Source organism: Apodemus sylvaticus, chromosome 21, assembly GCF_947179515.1.
Source record: "Apodemus sylvaticus chromosome 21, mApoSyl1.1, whole genome shotgun sequence".
Lineage (NCBI taxonomy): Eukaryota > Metazoa > Chordata > Mammalia > Rodentia > Muridae > Apodemus > Apodemus sylvaticus.
This window is the reverse complement of record NC_067492.1, coordinates 4987131-5009476: the sequence shown is the minus strand read 5'-3', so window position 1 is coordinate 5009476 and position 22346 is coordinate 4987131. Positions and strand designations below refer to the sequence as shown.

The 22346-nt window shown below is 50.3% G+C and overlaps 1 protein-coding gene across 1 annotated transcript in view; it reads left to right on the top strand.

The window, feature by feature from the left end:
• Galnt2 (polypeptide N-acetylgalactosaminyltransferase 2) overlaps positions 1 to 5884 on the top strand; it is a 72064-nt gene extending 66180 nt beyond the window's left edge. Inside the window, exons 15-16 of the mRNA XM_052167294.1 lie at positions 1288 to 1407; positions 3531 to 5884. Of these exons, the coding sequence (XP_052023254.1) occupies positions 1288 to 1407; positions 3531 to 3686 (276 nt within the window). The 3' untranslated portion in view covers positions 3687 to 5884. The remainder of the gene's footprint in view (positions 1 to 1287; positions 1408 to 3530) is intronic.
• The last annotated feature ends 16462 nt before the right edge of the window (positions 5885 to 22346 follow it).

Genomic DNA, 22346 nt, shown 5'->3' with positions numbered 1-22346 from the left:
ACAGCAAGGTCGGTTGTCAGGGCCATCCTGCCTCCGGGCTCACTGGATCCTTTCTCCAACCTCTGCCCCCTCTCTCTTCCGTGACTCCCAGTGTTTCTACCCTTCCAGTCCCCTATCCCCACCTTTCTGCCCCCCCACACACACACCCCTTCTGCACTTCTCAGAGAGTCAGGAGCCCTCACATCCCAGTGGCAGCCGTGCAGTGCGAGTTGTGTCTCGTTTGGGTTTCAGTGTCTCGCCGTCGGCAGACAGCTGGCTCATCACCCCTGGCCTGTGGCAGTCTCTGTAGCCCTCACAGACTACTACATTCACGCACCTTCTGTTTTCCCTTCTGAGGGACACAGAGGGCCGCGGAGCCAGAGAAGAGATAGAAGCCCCAAGGCCTGGGCAGCTCAGCGCCCCTGTGGGATGCTGGGCTCACTGAGGCCTCCATTTCTGGATCCTGGAGGCCCTGTGTGGGTGGCTAGACCCTTAAGGATCAGGTTCTGAAGTGACTTTAGGAAGCCCTGCCTTCTGGCCATACATGGGACCTTCTACCCGGCCACTGCCGCTCATAGCGTGTCACTTCCTCTCTTCCCCAGTCTTCCAAGACTGATCTTGTGTGGTATTCAAAGATGCAGTTGACAGCCCTGTCCTCTGTGTACACATGCATGTGTTTGGGTTGCTAAAAGCACAGGCAAGGATATTTAAATGCACTCTGACCCAATTTTCTTGCTGCAATGCATGTACACACACACACACACACACACACACCTATGCAGCTCTTGTGCAAAGGCTTGAGACAGTTCTGCACATGGCGAGAATCCAGTTAGGAGGAGCCATGCTGTGTGTTGATGCCTAAACGGTTCCTGCAGAGTCCGAGGACTTTGTACCAGTAGCAGGCTCCTGCAGACTTCAGCCATGTAGGTATTTGCCGAAAGCTACAATGTATCATTTGTGGAGTTTTCACAGACTCAACCTACATTCATAAGTCTGTTTCCAAAGCAGAGTCATTCCAGAATGATACAGGAGGACTTGTGGGTCAGAGCCATCAACTGACCAGATCCCTAACTTGCACATCACAGTGTGCTAGTCACAGCTGGACTCGTCAGCGTGGCCTGCAGCTGAGGCCCGCACTTCCCCAGCCTCCCAGAACAGGCCTGCCAGCCAGGGCGCACCTGTGCAAGCGCACTTCCCACCAAAACGTAACGGTTACCAAGGCCAGCCCAGCAGCCAGGTATAGCTCTGTCCCTCAGCTGGGAGCATCCGGCTGGCTCCGACTTACCCTGACTTGTGGTCTCTTCCCAGGAATGGGCCTTGACAAAGGAGAAGTCTGTGAAGCACATGGACCTATGCCTTACTGTGGTGGACCGTTCCCCCGGGTCGCTCATCAGGCTGCAGGGCTGCCGGGAAAACGACAGCAGACAGGTGCGTCCGAGGGTGCCGCAGAGCGGTCTATGTGAAATTACGTCCTTGATATATTGCTTGTTCTCCTGCTTAACTTTACAAAAATTCTAATCTGAATGGTTAGTGAGGTGAGCCTGGGTGAACAGAGACTTAGCTGCAGAGTGACTGTATTCTACTGAAAGTGAACTTTGGACTCTGACTCTGATCTTCTCCATGGCTGGCAGTTATATACTATGATGTTTTCCCTGAGGTTCAGGGCCACAGCAACCTCCTCAGCTCCCAGAGCTGCCTTGGGCTGCATGACTGAGCACTGGGGGGCAGGGGTGTGTGTGTGACACTTGGCTTACTCCAAGCTCCCAGTGAGATCAGCGTCTTAACCCTGGTAAGAGTTGAGGAGCCTCTGTGTATGTTGCATCTTCCATGGACCAGAGCTTGCTATAAGCCTTGGAAGCTGGTTCTGTCTGGCATATTCTCTGGGGATCTTGGATAAACCACTCCTCTGAACTCTAGGGTAACAATCACAGTGCAGACAATTTAACAGTCCCTTCTAACTCACCACAGGGAAGTGTAGCTCGTCTTCCCACAGTCCCTCCCCAGAAGACAAATGTAAGGGGAAACTGAGACACGAGGGCCACCAGAGCCACGGCTCAGTGTCCTTCTGTCCGCCTTACTGCACAAACAGAAACAGGCCCAGCTTCCCTGCCCACCACCACCTAGCAGTCAGTGGTATGGGCCACAGTCAGCATCTGGTTCCTATTTAGATCCTAGGTGTCAGAGAAGTGTTTGCCAAGGGTCCTGTCTCCCCAGTCCATCCCTAAATCTTCGTGCCCATAGCTGAGTGCCGTGTCCCTGCTCCCCAGCCCACCCTGTGTTCGCCCTCTAAACACCTGTTAGTGCAGTTGTATAACTTGAGTCAGACCCCATAGAATAAGATTGTAACTGTTGGACCAGGAAGGCCACTGTGCCCTGGACCCACCTAGAACACAGCCAGGCCTTTCGGCCATAAGATGGCGGTCAAGTAAGACTTTTATCTGGTCTATTAATCCTGAAGAAGGAAGAGGAGATAGAAATGCCCACCCCATGTTCTGTTGGTCCTAAACTGAGCTTCTAAGACACGAAGGCTGCACTGGTCCTAGGTGACGAGGACAGACTCCAGCCCCCAGCTGTGGGGATGTGAGGGCGCTGCTCCAGTAAACCCACCACACTGAGTGTCGAGACCACCTTCCGGGGACAGCTGGGAGGGACTCCATTGTTGTCTTAGCATCCTCTGTCTAATGGATGCTTTGACACGTGACAGACAGCCCCACCCCAGGAGCCAGAATCAGAGTATGTTCTCTCCACACGCTTTGTCAGACTCTAGGCATGCTTTCCATGACAATGGAGGGCACACCAGAAAACTGACAGCAGCGGAGACCGGGAGGGAGGAAGGGAGGCGGCGGGTGGCAGAGCCTCTCAGGGTGACCGCCCCTGACTTCCACACTTGGCATCTGATGAGCAGGTGGGGAATATCCCGAGGGCTGAGAGAGCTGTGCGTGCACACACACACTGGCAGCAGATCAGCCTCGGGTCCTGCTTTGCTGCCCCCTTGGCCTGCCTCTGTGGCACCGCAGGCGCTATCTGGCCAGTGGGAACATTGAACTTCCAGGCACATGTATGTGTGCATTTGCACGGCCAAAAGGGGAGGGCGGGGCAAGAGTGAGAAACACTAATTTCACCGTGTCAGTGGGGTTTTCAGAAATACTCCAAGGAACCTCAGTGCGTGTATAGAACATTAGAGCCTCAGACCCTGTTAATGAAAGAGGAGCTGTGGGGAGACTGAGGGGCAAGCGTAAATGTTTAGGATGTTTCTATCGCTTGCTGAACAACAGGGTCAGGGTGTCTCGGACTTCTTGCGGCCGTTAGGTCTTTGTGCATGGCACCAGTGCATTGGTGGACTTGCTGGCTATGGCCGGTCCGAGTGTGCTAGCATTCGGAGGAGCATCGTGGCGGTAGCAGGCACTCCAAGAGAGACATGTGAAGGATGCGGCCCGGGGACTCAGGAGCAGAGAGAAAGCGGGTGGAGATATCGGGTGTGTGCCCAAGAGTAGCCTGCAGCCCCTGCGCTGCCCTAAACTCCCCCCCCTCCCCATGCTTCTCTGTTGCAGAAGTGGGAGCAGATCGAAGGCAACTCCAAACTGCGACACGTGGGCAGCAACCTGTGCCTGGACAGCCGCACCGCCAAGAGCGGGGGCCTGAGTGTGGAGGTGTGCGGCCCCGCCCTGTCACAGCAGTGGAAGTTCTCACTCAACCTGCAGCAGTAAGAGGCCCCGAGGGCCCCGCCGTCCACCCGCACACCGGCCCAGTGTGGTGATCACATAATTATGTTTCTGAAACTTTCCGCAAAACTATATACCTCAGTGTTCCATCATGGTCTGAAAGTCTTACGTCTTCAGTGAGGCATGAGCTGGGTGACAGCTGTGCCGAAGAGGAAATGAGCCCCCGGGGCTCGGGACAGAGGGTCCCTCCCAAGGCTGGCACCCTCTGCCTCCCACTGTCTGCCTTCTGCTCACACCCCAGCAGAGGAGCAGCCCAGTGCTGGCCGGATCCAGTGGACGAGCAGTAATCGTGTCTATAGTGAGGACAGAGGGAGCGGGCCTCGCGCCCTCACAGCAAACACCCACCAATCTCCAGTGTGGTTTTGGTTTTTTGTTTTTTAACCTGTTCAAAATCATGTGCGTGAACCAGGCATGGTGGCCAGTGCCTGTAATTCCATCACTCAGGAGGCTGAGGCAGGCAAGACCCTGTCTAAGGAAAAAAAAAATGATTTCCACAAAGCTGACCTTTCCTTGTCTGTCCCTGGGCTCGGCTGGTCTCCCAGCCACGTGCCTCTTCCGTCGACATTCTTGCTGTATTTGAACGTGAACTTTCCTATGGCGGGACACTAAATAGATGGATATAAAGAGAATCGTGGTCCGTTCCCTACGCTTTCCCTACGTCATCTTGCGAGCCCCGCAGCGCAGCCATGCAGAGGGGCCTGCGCTTCCAGAGCAAAGGCGCATCTCTGCCTCTGGAGCCGCACCAGCTGGCCCATGCTGCTCTTCCAGTAGGGGCGCCCCCAAACCACGGCCCCACCCACAAGCATCCATCTTTAACTTCAGCGAGGGGATTGCAGCTGGGTTAGAAAGTCTGCTTTGTGCCCAGTGTCACCTGTAAACCTAAATAGGTCACCTCTTTTGGCAACTATTGCTTTGGGTTTTCTTTTAAAATTAGATTTCTTTTCTTTAGGAAAACTCAACCCCACACCTTCTGACTAATGTGAGCCAGCAGGACCCTACTGCCTTGTGACAGACCAGGGACACTGGACAGCTGTCACATGCTATCCCTAGGCTCAGTGGTTTAAGACCCTGTGTGTCGGGTCTTCAGTACTCAGCTGCCAGCAGCGCAGGGAAGAGCAGCCCTTCAGCCTGTGGGCGGACCCCACCTGTCCACAGCCCTGGTGTGGGTAACACCCTCACACTACTGCAGGAATTGTGGGGAGAGTTCAGGTCACAAGACCCGTGCGCTCACACAGAGGTCCTAGGCGTGTGTCAGCCACAGAGGTGACCTAGACACGGGAAGTGACACCTGGTGGGCTGTCAGCATCATACATGCTCATCTCAGGTGTCTCAGAGGGCCCACAGCAGCGTGCTGGGCCTCCCACCTGCTCCAGAAGGGGGCGCAGCTGGGGGCGTGGCTGGGGGCGCGGCTGGTTTCTTCTTGAGCTCCATGTGTGTACTCACCATGACCACGGACCTCGGAGAAGGCCTGGCCAGGTGCTGACCCTTTGTCTTTTTACCCCTGCCAAGCAACCAACAAAAGATACATTGTAACAGGGTGCCCACATGCCTAATTAAGTCCATCATGTCCACCTTCCAAAGTAGGCTCTGGGGACTGTCACTCCCAGGTACAGGTGCAGAGCTGTCAAGGCCGAGGCAGGAGTCTGCTGCCAACCCTGACACCTTTGCACTGCTTCTATCAGAGTGACTCCGCAGATGTGAGACAACATGGGCTGTCCCAAACACACGTGCACCCTACCCCACCCTGTGGCCTCATCACCTTTGTACCATCTGATTGTCTGGCCACCAGGGTGCCAACTCAACCCAGCTCCAAGCAGAGGGGGTCTGGGCAAGGCCATCGGTGAGCCGTGTTTACATACATGACGGTGTGCCAAAGTGACTCGCCGAGCTTGTACTGCTTTGTAGTCATCTGGGCTATCCCACCCTCCCAGGAGCCCTGGGTGCACACAGGCAAAGGTGGCTGTCTTCTGTGGTGGTCCTTGAGTCTCCGTGAAGTGGAAAATGATGGTGTCTGTGAGTACGTTTTGCAAATTCAAAATATAGTTTGGTAATTTTTTTTCCAATTGATTTTTAAGAAAAAAAAAAGAAACTGCTGTACAGAGCTTGTACTTTGTCCATTTTATAGATGGAAACCATCCTTGAAATTGTTTAACTTAAATAAAGAGAAGATACTTTATAGATAATGCTCAGCTGCCGTCTCTCTTGGTCTCTACAAGGTGTGTGACCAGGCGGAGGGCTGGGATCAAGGTCTTGCTTCTGCCTGCACTGGCATTTCCCATCGACCCCTTAAAACACATCCCTAATGCTGTGCCTCCTGGGTCTGCTGTAGTCATGACAACTGTTTGCAGCGTGGCACGGTTGGGCTGTGCCAGACGCCTGCAGCCCCTGCCATGCGCTGCCTAAACCTGCCCTGACCCTGTGCACCCTGCTCTCAAGACTTGGCCCGCGCTCTCTAGGTACCAGACTTAAGTATTTAAAACGCACATTCCTGCCCAGCAGCCATCTGGGGCTCCCCCACCCATCCTGGCCTTGTACATGTCTTCTACCACACCTCCATGTGACGGGCTAGGTGTCCAGGGAAATAGATACCAGTGCTTGTCTTACAGTTTGGATCATGATAAGACAGTTGAAGGGACAGGCCAGGAAATGTCTGAACCATCTCAGACCACTGCGTTCACTTCATTATGTGAGACACTAAAAATCTGTCTCTCTGTCTGAGAGACAAAGGCAGTAATTTCAAACTTGGCAATGTCCCGGGACCTTGGAGTATCTGAAGGGACTCTAAACTGCATTTCTAAACGGTCTAGCCTGGGATCTAGGAGGAGGGTTGCAGGATGGGTAGTCAGGAGGCCCCTCTGGTAGTGAGACTTAGAGCCAACTGCTGTGCTGAGCTTTGTGAAGGGGTGGCCATGGGTGGTTTCTCTTTGGGTATTTCAGTGAGGCCCAGAAAGGCGTGTGCCTTGCAAGTCATGGGAGGAGCCCTTGGCTTGCCAAAGGATGTCCCAGAAGGCCCCTGTTACCCTTGAGCAGGAGAGCTCTCTTGGATCCTGGCCACCTACACGTAGTACAGATGTACATGCTCACTGTCTCATAACAGAGACTGGATTTCAGCTCAGTGTCGAACAAACTGCCTGCTCCCAAGTCCCACCTCTGACCATGAGTCATGCTGCTCCTAGATGAGGCCCCTTGCCTAGAGGCAGGACGTGGGTCTCAGGAGTTTGGGAAGCAGATGGGCAACTCCCCTTGTGTGACCTTGTCAGGGACTAGAAAAGGAACTGTTTGCTGAGCCACACAGCCTCCTGGACCGTTTGAAAGGTTCCCATGTTGGAAGGGTTTGAACCTCCGTAGGATAGATGGAACCGTGAGAATGGTTTTGAGATGGTAGCTGCTGGCCTACTAAGCCCCTTCCTCCCCCTACCCTTGGCACCTCTGGTACCTGCTGGGCGCCGCTCAGGGTTCTCAGGAGGGTTTCAAATATAAGACACATTGCAGTGGGCCACAAAGAAGTCAGCCAGTCACACCAAAGACACAGTGACCTGCTTATTTTCAGCACGCTAGGTAGCGTGTTGTTTCCTTATTATTGTGTGTGATTCCAAAGCCGCAGTGGACGCAGAGTGGATGGAAATCTGTAATAATGGGTGGAATAAAAGTAGCCGATTTTAAAAAAGAAAAACAGTGCCGGCTGTCTGCAAGCTACAGTCATGATAGAACAAAATAGTCTCAGGTGGATGTGCCTTCTCCCAGTCTGAGGCTCAGAGGGCCCTCATGAGCGCCCCCTTGTGGCTGACAGGACACCGGCATCTCAGCACCCACTGTGGAGAATTAGATTCTCTTGCCTGGGTGCAAGAGCAGAAACTGGCCTGAGAGTGACAGATCAAGTGGGAACAACTGTCCTCTGTAAGATGACACCATTTAGTCATCCTGTGGCTCTGGCAGAACAGAAGGGTGAGCTCTGGGGAGCTGGAACTCTCCATCTCCACCATCAGAGAAGCTGCCTGTATGGAACGTGGTCTGTCTGGGAATCCCTGACTCCAGTGAGTGCCACCTGCAGGTGCTGCAGGCAGGTGGGCAGCTGAGCAAGGAGAGATTTAAAGGCTCCTCTGCCGGTCTCGGAACAGCCACAGACAAAGCCAGGAGCACAGGGGAGGGGCCTGGGTTAGAGTTAGTCATCCTCTCTCCACCTTGGAACTGTATAAAAAGTGAGGTGGGTGAGAGAGAAGACGACCCCAGGATTAAGAAGAGACCGAGAGCATCCCTTGGCCATGTTACAGTGTGTGTGTAGCAGGTGCAGGGCTTGGGCCTAACTCCGGCTATGGACACAGCAGGGAGAGAGTCCAGTCTTTACACTGAGTTATCACATGTCACCTGGGTGCCACTCAGGAACAAAGGAAAGGCTTGAGAGGCAGGAGTGGGTGGACAGAAAGGGACATGGAGTTCCCTCGGTGACACTGGCTAGGCCTGGCCAGCCCTGGGGGATCTTTTGTCTCTAATTGTCACAACCCACGATGTTTTTCCCGTTTCGGCACTGGGACAGCTCTAGCAGACCAGCCATGAACCTGGGTGGTTTGCATAGGCCACATGAGGCAGGCACCAGCTCCGAGACTGAGCCTGAGCCTGTTCTGGGGCGGGGGAGGGCTCAGTGTGGTGCTCTGTGTGACAAAAGGTCATGAGAAGATGGCAGTCCCCCAGGAGAGACCAGGGCAAGCAGTCCCTTTGTAACAGCTAAGACATGGCAGCTCTCAAGGGCTGGAGAGCATTAGAGGAGGCTTGGGGATTCTGAGGAGAGAGTGGGGACAAAGAAGCCTCAGTTTGTTTGGGCTTGCACATTAGACCCACCCTTTGCACACTAGACCTGCCCCTTGCACACTAGACCCACTCCTTGCATATTATACCCACCCCTTGCACTCTATACCTGCCCCTTGCACACTAGAACCACCCCTTAAGCCAGTCCACAATGGGAACCCTGTGCTCATTTGCAAGAGGGGCATCACGGGAGAGGTGAGGAGGGCATTGTGACCCTGTGTTACACCTAATAGCCCTCCAGGGAGCGAAGACAGAGCTGTGACCCCCATGAACTTCCCACTGGAGACATTGAATCGCTATTGAATATGCTCTTAAGCAAACTGGACAACCTTGCAGCTTTTACCCAATGAGCAGGCTGCATACAGAGACAGAGGCATCAGAGGTGTAAGGACAGGCAGAAATATTGCTAAATGCAAAATCAAGTTCGCTACATGGAGGACCGCAGCCTAGCAGTAAGCCCAGGAGGTAGAGACAGGCCAGGATTCCTTGCAGTGCTAAGTGGCAGGGACCCCAGAAGAACAGCTCATAAGAACTTAGACAAGTCTGAGGAGATGCCAGACCCCTGTAAGGAATAGGTAAGGATGAGGTAGGGCTGTCGGGAGTAGGAAAGGGCCAGAGAACTTTCCAGAACCTTGTGGCTCTGGGGCTTCCTGAGGAGCGGCGTGGGCAGCACCTGGACTCCTATTCCCCTCCCTATCGGTTTGGAATCCATCAGTAATTAGCATCATGTGCTTGGGGACCCCGAGGAATTAGAGCCGGAAGGGTGGGTTTCAGCCTGGGAGCCAGAGTCAACCATGAATGCACCGGTTAGACACCATACCTGTCACTGTGTCACGACAGGTCACACCAGGGACCCAGAAGAGGCCATCAGCCAGGAACTGCATGCCCCCCCTAAATCCACATGTTTAAACCTCATCCCCAAGGCAAGGCCTTTGAGAAATGGTTTGGTCCTGAGAGTGGAGCTTCCTGACGGAGATGAGCGGGGCCTGCTTCTCTGTCTGAGGACGCACTCTGCCACTCCTTAAGATGGTGGTTTTGCAGATGAGCGTTTTCTGTCCCCCTCCCAAAGCTCTGTCACTCTCATTAGGGCATTGTCTCTCGTGCTCCTGAGGTGGGGAAAACAGTACCCTGATGATGAACCACCCTTCACCCAGGAAACATTTGCATATACCCTTCCCCACCCCTCCCCCGCCAGGACAGCAGGACTCCTGCCCAGCATGCCAGAGCGACAGACATTTCTGTCAAGGGTTTCTTCAAAAACCAAAGAACTGCTCAGGCCTGCAGGATGGGCCTCACACACCAGACTGAATTTCACTACTTCTCTCATTTTGAAAAATCAGCGGGTTTGGTGACAAATACTGATAATTCCAGAACTTGAGACAGAGGCAGGTGCATCAGGCATCCGGAGGTCATCTTTGGTTACATCATGATTTCCAGATCAGCCTGGGACCTCACCTCAAAAAACAGCATGTTGATAACAAACATTGCCCAAGAAGCAGAGAAGCCAAGGCCGGGAGTGAAGGGCGTGCTGCAGGTCTCTCTGGTATGTCCTTGAGTCAAACTGTTAACTCAAGAACAAGAAGGAACGACTGGTGGATCGTGTCTGGGAAGATGAATGGTTCCTTCCTTCTGGATATCCTAACGGTCACCCACATGCCCTAGGAAAGGCTCAGTTTGTGCTCGGTGGGGTACCACATAGTTCCCCTCACACAAACAAGCTGTCTGATACCCAGGTGGTAACCTCACGGTGGCACTGGGCTTCACAGAGGCCAGAGATCACAGACCAGGCCTCTGGGTCATGACCACAGCTCTCCTGGCCACGCAATGCAACTCCCTCCTTTTGGTTTGTAGCTGCCACTGGGGTGACCACGCCCTGAAGGGCATATGCAAGGGCAGCTGAGGGAGAAGACAGGACAGGAGGCTCAGGCAGCCCCTTGCCAGTGCCATGGGCCCTTCCATGGCCCGCCTTCTGTAAGCATCCTCACACCCCCACTAGGAGCCTGGGATCCTGGCTCAGCTCGCCCAGTCACAAGGCTACCCTGCTACTCTTCTCCACAGTGGGCTCCCATTAGAGCTGGGGGTGGGGGAGGACAACCTACCACCTCTCCCCCTCTCCAAGACCCAACTGTCCTTCATGCACACTGTGAGCTTATCCTCTACTGGAAAATATGGTATAGCACTAGGGACCCCTCAAGTATCTCAGTACCTCACAAATCCAGACACGTGACCAGGTGAAGGACTGTGAGGCGCTGCAGCCCTCTTCCATCCCTGTCTGGTGACTCTGTTAGTCCCAGCCCTCTGTCATCCCTTCCCTGCCCAGTCACCCTGTCAGTCCCAGTAACTGTGTTGTTGCTGATCTCACGTGGGGTTGTGTCTTACATGGGGTTGTGTCTTACGTTGGGCTGTGTCTTCTTTAATCAGAGCTACCCACACACCCCAGTCCACCACAACACTATTTGGTCTGTTTTGTGGTAACTTGAGGTTCTGCTTCCCTCTGCTGGCCAGACCAGGAACATCCTCAACCAGAGCTGGGGACATGTCCCAGGAAAGAAAAAGCAAAAAACTAGGTTTGGGAGCTCATGGGATCCAGGTAAGTTCAGGCTGTCAGATCTGTTGCTGTTGGTTATTCTGACACTTTTGAGGTTAGACAACTGCACCTAAACCTGCCCCTAAACCTGCCCCTCAACCAGCCCCAGTTCAGTCCACCCATGCCAGGATTCTTGGATAACCTATATTCTAATGTCCTTAGAGGCCATAGTCTTGATTTGGCCTCCATGACTCCTTTTCAAGATCTTCAGACGTTCTGCTTGGCTGCACGAGAACATAAAGGAACCCTCCCTCACCTCCTCCCAGCTTCCCTGTGCCTGCACAGAATCAGACCTGATTGTGGGGGCCACATCCTCCTATTATTAGCACCTGGTACAGACACCGAGGGGGGCTCCTTGGGTGGGTGTGGTGGGATCATCTAACACCCACTCATCTTCCACCGAGCTAGCAGACTCGGTCTCTGCACTCTCTTGCCCTGCAGAACTGTTTCCAACACTTTGGGCTCAGGAGCGTCCCTGTGGGCAGCTCAGAGGTATTGGCCCCGAATTTGCCAGGGTCACAAAAGGTTTGCTCCAGGCACAAAAGCTTGTGAAGTAGCACCTCCCTCCTGACCTGTCACAGTGCCTCAGCCCGGTGACGGTGCGTGACAACCCATGTGTCCCCAGCCTCAGCTTTTACTGTTAGCACTCTGGTCGAGAGAGAGATCTGGTTTTCTCCTCTCTGCTGGTGAGTATCCGTATACCTCAAGGTCTGGGATTCGGTGGTGCTAAGTGTCTTTGTTTAATGACAGGTTGTGGCGGTCCTCCATCTCAAGCCAGCCACTGCCAAGTGTTCCCATGAGCCCCAGCTGTGCCTTGGATGTGCTCTGTACCCTCACCCCGTCTTACTTCTGACCTGGATAGCCCAGGCTATCCTCAGACTCACAACAAAGTAAAATTCCTTTCACCACATACACATGCACACATGTAATATACACATGCACGCATGCTCTGGGATGACAGGTGTGTTCCGCCATGCCTAACTATGTGTTGAAATTCAGCACCCACTGGGAGGCTTTAAGACAGGACTTTAGTCTGACTGTCATCCATCCAGGGCTTTGGAAGGGGGATTTGGATTAGGAGAAGTCATCAGGGTGGTGCTCCTGACTGAATCCTGGTAACTTTTATTAAAAAAAAGACTGGCTACAGGCCATCCCTTGTCTCCGTGGGACAGCTGGGAACTGGCCAGATGCTGCCAGCAACAAACTACCACTAGGTGGCACACCTGGGCTCTGACATTGGAATAGTGAGCCAAAATTAAACTTTACAAAGCGACCTAGCTTTGAGCACATCACTGTAACAACAACAGGAAGGAAGGAAGGAAGGAAGGAAGGAAGGAAGGAAGGAAGGAAGGAAGGAAGGAAGGAAGGAAGGAAGGAAGGAAGGAAGGAAGGAAGAAATGATGGAAGGGACTAAATCAGCCCTCAAAAGCCTATGCCACTGTAAAATATGACCAGAGCTTAGTAACCACGGTAGGAAGGCTGGGACTCTGGATTTGTAAACAAATCCCACCAGCCCACCTAACTTCAAGGTCTCCTCTCCTTCGGGGTGTATCTACCCCAGGAAGTCTTTGATACACAAGGACCACTCTGATTTTACTCCTGTGGAGGACAGATGAGGTTGCAGACCTGAGATCTGAGCTAGAGGGAGGAAGGAGGAGGGGGCTGGTGTCCCTGACTCGTGGTGTAGCGCGCTGGTGTGTGTGTGTGTGTGTGTGTGTGTGTGACGGACAAAGAAATGAACATCCAGGAAAGACAGAAGTCCAAGGCACAGAGAGAGCAGCTTTAGCATTATCCCTTTGGATAGGAAGGGCTCTGGCTTGGGATGTTTTTATGAGTATGGGTGTTGAAGGGGGCTTAAAAAGAGAGAAGGGGGGTTAGAGAGTGTGGCATGGCGGTGTGGAGGAAGGGGGTGCCTAAGTGGGCCTGTGCCCGGGCACCTCTTCCCCCTGAGGGACCACACGCACACAGACATAGTATAGAATAGAGTTTATTCAGAGCAGAAGATGGAGTTAATGGTATAGTGGAGGTAGAGAGGGAGAAAGGGAGAGAGTAGAGAATAGAGAGTAGATAAGTAGAGAAGTGGAGGCCGGCCATGACCACGTGGAGGGGGGAGGGGAGGAGAGCCCACGAGGGACAGAGAGATGAGACAGAGGAGGGGCAAGTAGCCCCTTTGATAGTGGGCCAGGTCTATGGGGCGGGGCATACCTGGCTGTTGCCAGGTAAGTGTGGGGTGGAGCTTAGACAGAATACCAACAGGTGGTGTGTGTGTGTGTGTGTGTGTGTGTGTGTGTGTGTGTGTGTGTGTTCATCTCATATGCCTAGTACAGAGGCCAAAACACTGAGTCAGATCTATGGGGTTGGAGTTACAGATGTTTGTGAGCCACCATGTAGGTAGGTGCTGGGAGCTGAAGTTGGGTCCTCTGGAAGAGCAGCCATCTTTCCAGACATGGGCTGGGCATTTTATAGGATCCTTTGTTGATCCTGTTTAAGACACTCAGCCAGGTGCCTTGCAGCTGTTTCTTCTCACAAGGTCTCCTGAGAACGAGCCAGCATAATCTCGGGGACCTGCTGTCACATTCCCTGTCAAACGCTTTCTATCCCTGTTTTTCAGAGGTCAACAGCCACTGCTGTCGGGGGAAGGGGTGATGCCTGCTGAAAAGGGCACCGCCTCAGGGGAGGAGTGTTGGTCCAAGAAAGAGGAGACTCTTATGAGACAGGTACAGGGAACAATGATCCCAAATCTTGAAGGTGGTTGAGGTGCTCTGTTGGGTTTACCTAGAACTCAGGTTGCACCTTTTCTCTAGAGACCTTAGATCCCCTTATGACTAGAAAGTTGAGGGGTCCGTGAGTCTTTCCTCAGATGCCCCACAGAGAAATAGATCATCTCTATGTTGGAACAAGGTTTTTACGGGGACTTAACCAGTCCGTGAGGTCCTGGAAGAAGGCCAGTCCAAATAAATCCTTGAAGTAAGACCATCCACGTGTCTTGTCTGGCCTTACCAGTTGGTTAGCTTATTTTAAAACAATAGTGGGCCTGTCTCTCTTGGCTGCATGTCTGGGCTGCAGTGTTGAACCAAGACAAGGTTACAGTGCCCCCTATTTAGTTATATGAAGGCATTCATTAGTGAAAATAATTGTCTAGAACATCTCATCTGCAATGAAATCTAATATCTGGCCTTGTGATTCCCCCTGGACTGTTAAGTCAGCAAGCCAATCATTTCAGCCTTTGATTAGACATTCCTGCTGGGCGTTTAAGACCATGTCAGTGGCCAGAATCAATCAAGGCCAGTTGAGAATCTATTCCCTCCCTCTCACCCCTGGCCTCTGGATCCTCTAGAGCCCCACTCCCACCCCACCCCCACCACCCTCACCATTTATCGGTTTTTCCATGTAGGTGAGTTAAGTCAAAGGCCTGGCTTGAACATTTTCCTCCATATTGATTTTCCTATTCATAGACTGGACCCTGTTTTGTGCTAGAGTGGGGTGGGGTCTCCATGGCTTCCATAAACAAGAGAACGGGCGGCTCTCCCATGGTTACAGAATATTCTGAGAGATGCTTGCACAGTTCCCTGGGACCTACTTGACCTTGGAGGGCAGGGTGGAAAACAGTCTCCCTTTAATCTCGTTAATATGGTCTCCAAGTGTGGTTACAGGAAACCCAGGTCAGTCACCCCTTACACTTTAACTGCTATGTAATATTTAGATAACGCTTGGGCATTAAAACTAATTAGACATAACTTTTTCCTTTTAAGCCAGTCCTTGTGATTGTTACAGAGTTGCCCAACAACTCTATTGATCTAAGCTCGTTTGATATTAATATATTACACTTCAACTTTTATATAGCTCATGTAACTTGCTTAAGTTTATGTAACCTTTGTAACATGCTTACATTTTAAGACAAGGGTCTTTTCCATTCTGAAAAAACATCTAGCAATCTTATGAGACACAGGAACATCGATAAGTCAACTTTGCAGATCTTTTGCAAACTGGCACAACTGGTCTCATGAGGACAGCCGGTGTTTACTTTGGAAGATATTACAGTGCAGCATCCCCTTCATAAAAGAGAGCTGGGGGGAGGGGGTGGAGAGATGGTTCATTGGTCAAGAGGATCCAGGTTCAATTCCCAGCACCCGCATGGCAGCTCACAACTGTTCATAACTCCGGTTCCAGGGGATCCGACACCCTCCCACAGCACACAGGCAAGCAAAACACCAAATGCACATAAAATTTAAAAAGAGGAAGAAATCATTTTTTAAAAGTTGAATAGTAACACATATTACCTGTGTGTGTGTGGTTAAACTATGGGACCTGTAAGTTCCCAGGTAAGCCTTACAGAACCCCGCGGCAGCCTTTATACAGCACAGAGTGATCTGCCGCAGCTGTGCTTTCAGTGTTGAATGAATGAAAGCAGCAGAGGAGAGTTATGTCATGAGATTAATAGTGGTCACAATGCCTCTCCTCTCTGGCTGCAGCTAGGAGCTGTGGTATCGATGTGAGCCAAGGTAACGTGTCCCACCTCTAGGCAACATCTTCCTCATCAGGAAAAATCATTATTGAGAAATGGTTGTCTAAATATTCACACTCAGTAAGCCTAACATCTTGGGGCATCATCCCCCTTAGACTATCTCATGTCACCTCCTTTCTTGCTGCCACAGTCAGGGGACAACTTGATTCAGCACCTGGGATTTTGTAGGACTATTTTATAACAAATGCTAGAGTCTGAAGTTGGAGACCCAAATGCTACTTCCAAGCCAAATGGCACAGGGCAATTTATAGAAAGGGTATTTACTTGATCCTCTATAAAACTGAGTCCAGGGTCCTGAGGCAACTACCGCCCAGTTCCACGTGGCACGGTGGGACACAGCACTCCTGAGATGACCCCAGATGCCCAGAGCCCCGGGTGCCACTAGGAGGATGAGTGTGGGGAGATGGACGAGAAAGAGAAGCAGAACGGAGTATGTGATGAAGAAGGAAGACCTGGAAACCCCAGAGTGGTGAGGAGCGGCCACTGAGGCCACTGTGAGGTCGTGGCCCAAGCTGCTGCTCAGGGCCAAGTCGGGGTTCCTGGCCCTGCAGCAGCGGGGGGCTGTTACCACTAAAGGCCATGTGGATGTCTGTAGTCAGGGCTACTGCCTAGGCCATGTTGCGAGGGCTGAGCAGAGAGGACCCCGCCCTGTGCCGGCTGTAGAACTCAGGAGAGCAGCCCCAAACCTCGCCTAGGCAGTAGAGCTGGCCCTTCCGGAACGACAGTAGGCGAGCTGGCCCCGCCCCTCACGGGGCATTGCTGGAGAGCTTGCTCAGGTTGGTGTGACATGGGAGAGCTGGCGGACTGACCAACTCAGCTACCACCAGATCCAGGGCTCTGAGTTGGTGCGTCCCAACATCTACACCATCTATGATCAACTGGGGTGACACTGCATGAAGGAGACACTCCTATAGAACCAAAGTTGCAGGACCTCCATGACACAGGGCAACATCAGGAGATCTGAGAGAAGTGAGAATCCAGGAATGATGGGTGGGGCAGAAGCCAGAGGCCTGGAACCAGACCAATGACTCACTGCAGTGAACATTTGCACAGAGAAGCTGTTTGGGGAAAGGGTATGTGAGACGCATCGTGACATGGTGAGGTCTTTAAAATGTTTGTTTTCATCGTAGGGAAGGTTGCACGGGTGGAGGGTGAACCTGGAGGGATGGGGAGATGCGTGGGGACTGAGGCCAAGGGTGTGAAATGCAGAGAGAATCAATGAACAGTTCAAACAAAACAAAAAAGCCTGAACCCAGCGGTTTACACTCGGCAGACTTACTGTGAGTCTGATGACACCTGACTGGACCCACAGCCCCTGCCCTATAATCAGTATAGGTGTGCCCAGATGGCTCATGTAGTGGGGTGCACATTAGAAACAGTAGCTGACCAATTTCATGAAAAATGTAACACCTGTTTTTTTTCTTTATTATCTTCCCAAAGATAACATAATAAGTATATATTATAATATATAGCATTATGTTATATATCATAATATGATATAATATAATTATATAATATATTAACATATAATATATAATATTAATATATATTATTGTATATATACTATATGTTATATAATATATAATAATATATAAGTATATTATAATATACTATATAAGCTATCTTAGTGCTTCTGTTGCTGTGATATAACGTCATGACCAAATCAACTTGGGGAGGAAAAATTTAATTTCAGCTCACTTGGCCTGATCACAATTCATCATGAAAGAAGTCAGGGCAAGAATCCAAGGCAGGAACCTGCAGACAGAAGCTTGAAGCAGAGACCTCAGAGGAGTGCTGCTCACTGACTTGCTCCCCTTTGGGTACCTCAGCCTGTTTTCTTAGACTATCCCAGACCGCCTGCCCAGGGGTGGCAGTGCCCCTCTCAGTGAGCAGGGCCCTCCCACATCAACCATTAAATCAAGATAATATCCCACTGATTGCCTACAGACCAACTTTATAGAGACATTTTCTTAATTAGGAGTCCCTCTTATCAAAAGACTAGCTTGTATCAAGGTGATGATAAAACCCAGCCAGCAATGAGGTCACAGGTGAGCCTGGTGAGTTCCCATGTCAAGGAGGATTCAGATGACAGAAGGGCCCACCTTTACCAGCATCTCCCTTGAGACACCTTCCTTGGCTAGACTTAGGGTGATTGCGTTGGCTGGTTTTATGTCAACTTGACACAAGTCAAAGTCATCTGTAAAAATGGAAGCTCAGTTGGAAAAAATGCCTCCATAAGATTGGAAGACTTTGGCACAAAATTCTACCGGACTTTCAAAGATGACCTAATGCCAATAGTCTTCAAATTATTCCACAAAACAGAAATAGGAGGAAGATTGCCAGGTTCATTTTATGAGGCCACAGCACCCCGATCCCCAAACCACACAAAATTCAACGGAGAAAGATTACAAACCAATTTCCCTTATGAACACAGATGCAAAAATACTCAAGAAAAATCTCACAAACTGAATTGAAGAAACTTTATCAAAAAGGTTATCTACCATGACCAAGTAGGCTTCATCCTAGAGATGCAGGGATGGTTCCTCATATGAAAAACAGTCAATGTAATCTACCATATAACAAACCAAAGGAAAGAAAAGCACATGACTGTTTCATTAGATGCTGAAAAAGCCTTCGACAAAACCCAACACCCCTTCATGTTAAAATGTGGAGAGATTAGGTAGGGAATACAAGGACTCTACCTAAACATGACAAAGGCGATTTACGGCGAGCCTTTAGCCAACATCAAATTAAATGGAGACAAGTCAAAGCAATTCCATTAAAATCAGGAACAAGAAAAAGCTGTCCACTCTCTCCATGTTTATTCAACATAGTGCTTGAAGTTCCAGCTTGGACAATAAGACAACTGAAGGAGATCAAGGGGATAAAATTTGGAACGGAAGAAGTCATGGTATCATTATTTGCAGATGATATGATAGCATATATAAGCAACATCCAAAATTCTGCCAGAGAACTCCTACAGCTGATAATCACCTTCAGCAAAGTGGCTGGATACAAGATTAACTCAAAAAATCAGTAGCCCTCCTATATACAAATAATAAACTGACTGAGAAAGAAATCAGGGAAACAATACCCTTTACAACAGCCACAAACAATATAAAATACCTTGGTGTAACTGACCAACCCAGTGACTTATTTGATAAAAACTTGAAAGATTTCAAGAAAGAAATTGAAAAAGATATCAGAAGATGGAAAAATCTCCCATGCTCATAGATCAGTAGGATTAACAGCAAAAATGGCCATCTTACCAAAAGCAATCTACAGATTCAATGCAATCCCATCAGAATTCCAACACAATTCTTTATAGACCTTGGACAAACAATACATAACTTCATATGGAAAAACAAAAGCCCAGGATAGTTAAAACAATTCTGTACAATAATAGAACTTCCAGAGGTATCATCATCTCTGATCTGAAGCTATACTGCATACAGAGTAATACTGATAAAAACTGCACGGTATTGGTACAGAAACAGGCAGGTGGATCAATGGAATAGAATTAAAGAACCAGAAATAAACCTGCATACCTATGGACACCTGAATTTTGGTAAAGAAGCCAGAAGTATACAATGGGGGGAAAAGCATTGTCAATAAATGTTGCTGGTCTGATGTCTGCATGTAGAAGAATGCAAAGAGATCCGTATTTGTCATCCTGTACAAAATGCAAGTCCAAGTACTTCAAAAGCCTCAACATAAAACCTGATACACTGAACCTGATAGAAGAGAAAGAGGGGAACCTTGAACTCATTGGCACAGAAGACGACTTCCTGTCAACTTCCTGTACAGAACAGCAACAGCACAGACACTCAGCTCAACAATTACAAACAGGACCTCTTGAAACTGAAACGCTTCTGTAAGGCAAAGGACACCATCAGTAGGACAAAATGGCAGCCTACAGACTAGGAAAAGATTCCCACCAATTTCACATCTGATAGAGGGCTGATAGACAAAATATACAGAGAATTAAAAAACAAAACAAAACAAAAAAAAACAATAAGACATCAACAAACCAAACAATCCAATTAAAAATAGAGTACAGATCTAAACAGAGAGAATCCTCAACAGAGGAATCTCAAATGGCTGAGAAACACCTAGAGAAATAAATGTTCAGCACCCTTAGCCACCACAGAAAATGTAACTCAAAACTCTGAGACTCCATCTTACACCTGTCAGGATGGCTAAAATCAATAACACACATGACAGCTCCTGCTGGCGAGGATGTGGAACAAGGGAAACACTGTTCCGTTGCTGGCGGGAGAGCGAACTTGTACAGCCACTACGGAGATCAATATGGTGGTTCCTCAGAAAATTAGGAATCGATCTACCTCAAGACCTAGCCATACCACTCCTGGGCATATACCCAAAAGACATTCCCTCCTACCACAAGGACACTTGCCCACCTAGGTTCATAGTGGCTTTATTCATAATTAGCCAGAAACAACACAGATGTCCCTCAACTGAAGAATGGATAAAGAAAATGTGGTACATTTATACAATGGAGTAGTACTCATCCTCAACATAAGAAAGAAAGAAATTATCATTAGGTAAATGACATGCAGGCAAATGGATGGAATTAGGGGAAAAAATCATCCTGAGTGAGGTAACCCAGACCAAGAAAGACGAGCACGCTCTGTGGTCACTTAAACGTGGACATTAGCTGTAAAGCACATGTCAATCATGCTACAGTCCACAGACCCAGAGAGGCTAAACAAGAAGGGACACATGGATCTGCCTGGGAAGGAGACAGAGAAGAGAGTTTGTGGGTGGGCTGGGATGTGAACAGGAGGGATCAGGTTGGGGGATGGAGGGACAGGGAAGACTGGAACTGGAGGGTATTTGGGGGTGATGTGAAAACATAGTACAGAGGAAATTTCCTGGAATCCACGAGGGTGACCCTAGTGAGAACTCCCAGTAATGGATGGTCTAGAGCCTGAACAGACCATCTTCTCTAACCAGTGGTGGGATTGGGACACCAACCCAGCCACAAAATCTTCTACCTAAAATCCGTTCCCTCATGCAAGGTGTGTTAGGGTGATGGTGGCTCAGAACTTATAAAAGTGGCCAACCAATGACTGGTCTAATTTGAGGCCCACACCCCAAGAAGGAGTCTATGCTCAATATTGCCTGGATGACCAGGAAGCAGAGGCTGGAGGCCTAGAGACTGAGGGTGGAGCTAGGGGTGCTGGGAACTAGGACCAGGTCCTCTACAAGAGCAACAAGTGTTCTTAACCATGAAGTCATCTGTGGTGGTTTGTATGTGCTTGACCCAGGGAGTGGCACTATTAGGAGGTGTGGCCTTGATGGAGTAGGTGTGTCACTGTGGGGGTGGGCTTTAAGACCCTAGTCCTAGCTGGTTGGCCTTCAGATGACAGTGTAGAACTCTTGACACCAAGCCTGGCTGCACGCTGCGGTGCTTCTGCCTTGATGATCATGGACTGAACCTCTGGACCCGTAAGCGAGTGCCAACTAAATGTCCTTATGAGCGTTGCCTTGGTCATGGTGCCTGTTCACAGCAGTAAAACCCTAACAAAGACACCATCTCTCCAGCCCTCCTTAAAATGCTTATGTTCGCCGGGCAGTGGTGGCTGTAATACCAGCACTTGGGAGGCAGAGGCAGATGGATTTCTGAGTTCGAGGCCAGCCTCGTCTACAGAGTGAGTTCCAGGACAGCCAGGGCTATACAGAGAAACTCTGGAAAACAAAACAAAACAAAACAAAACAAATATTTATGTTCTCTTGTAATAAAATATAAAAGCAGAACCCTGGGAAATGAAATCATCCTCTTCTCGAGCCATTGTTTTAACAGCAACAGTTCCTGTTCACTGTGACCTTCTTGGATGTTCAGCAAGGCCGTAACTGTGTTAACCCACTGCAAGCAGGCCACACACAAACAGAACATGACCTGTACCCTGGATGAGCCCACAGGAAGTGGGGTCTGTCCCACCTGCCTCACAGGAAGTGGCCATAGTGCCGCCTGCCCTTGTGGTGACTGCCTCATACACAGTCCTGCGCCCGCATGGTCAGGTGCTGAGCCGGGCTTCGGGGAAGCGGTCCCTCATGGCCTGGCTGTAGATGAGAGATCTGAACCCTTCAGGCCTTGTGTCGGGGTAGTGTTCATCTGGACTCCTGCACACAGATTATTCCGTCTTGGTGGTTGGCCTTCCTGGTTAGCAGCCAGGGAGTCTTTGCCTAGGATGACCCATCTAAGTATTCAAAGATGACCCAGTGACCATAGAAGACAATGTCACAGACTGTGACTCTTGTCAGCCAGATTCTGAACCTGGAAAGAAAAGGGGCAAATACACAGATTTTTTTTTTTTTTACCGTCTGAGCTGAGCTCACACTACAACCCCAGAGCCTGAGCCGCTTGGGGTCCCGAGAGCCAGGAGCCTTGACGAAATGGGAGGGTCTGGAGTGTGTGATTCTTTCACCTCTGTACCTGGTTAACAAGGAAATCCCCTGAGGAACATACTTAAATGGAGACAAGCCTCACTGGCCATGAGATATGGAGGTGTCAATGGCCCCGTGTATTCTTCCAGGCGTGGGGAAGCGGTGGTTTGTGGGATATGCAGGAAGGATTTGGGCCTTGTGCTTAGCCTTTCTCGATATTCAATTCCTGGGCCACCGTTATACGGATCTTCAGTGTCCTCTCAAAGGCTGGGGTTGGAAGACATCTTCCTCTGTCTGTGGCACCTCCGGGGAGGTGGAA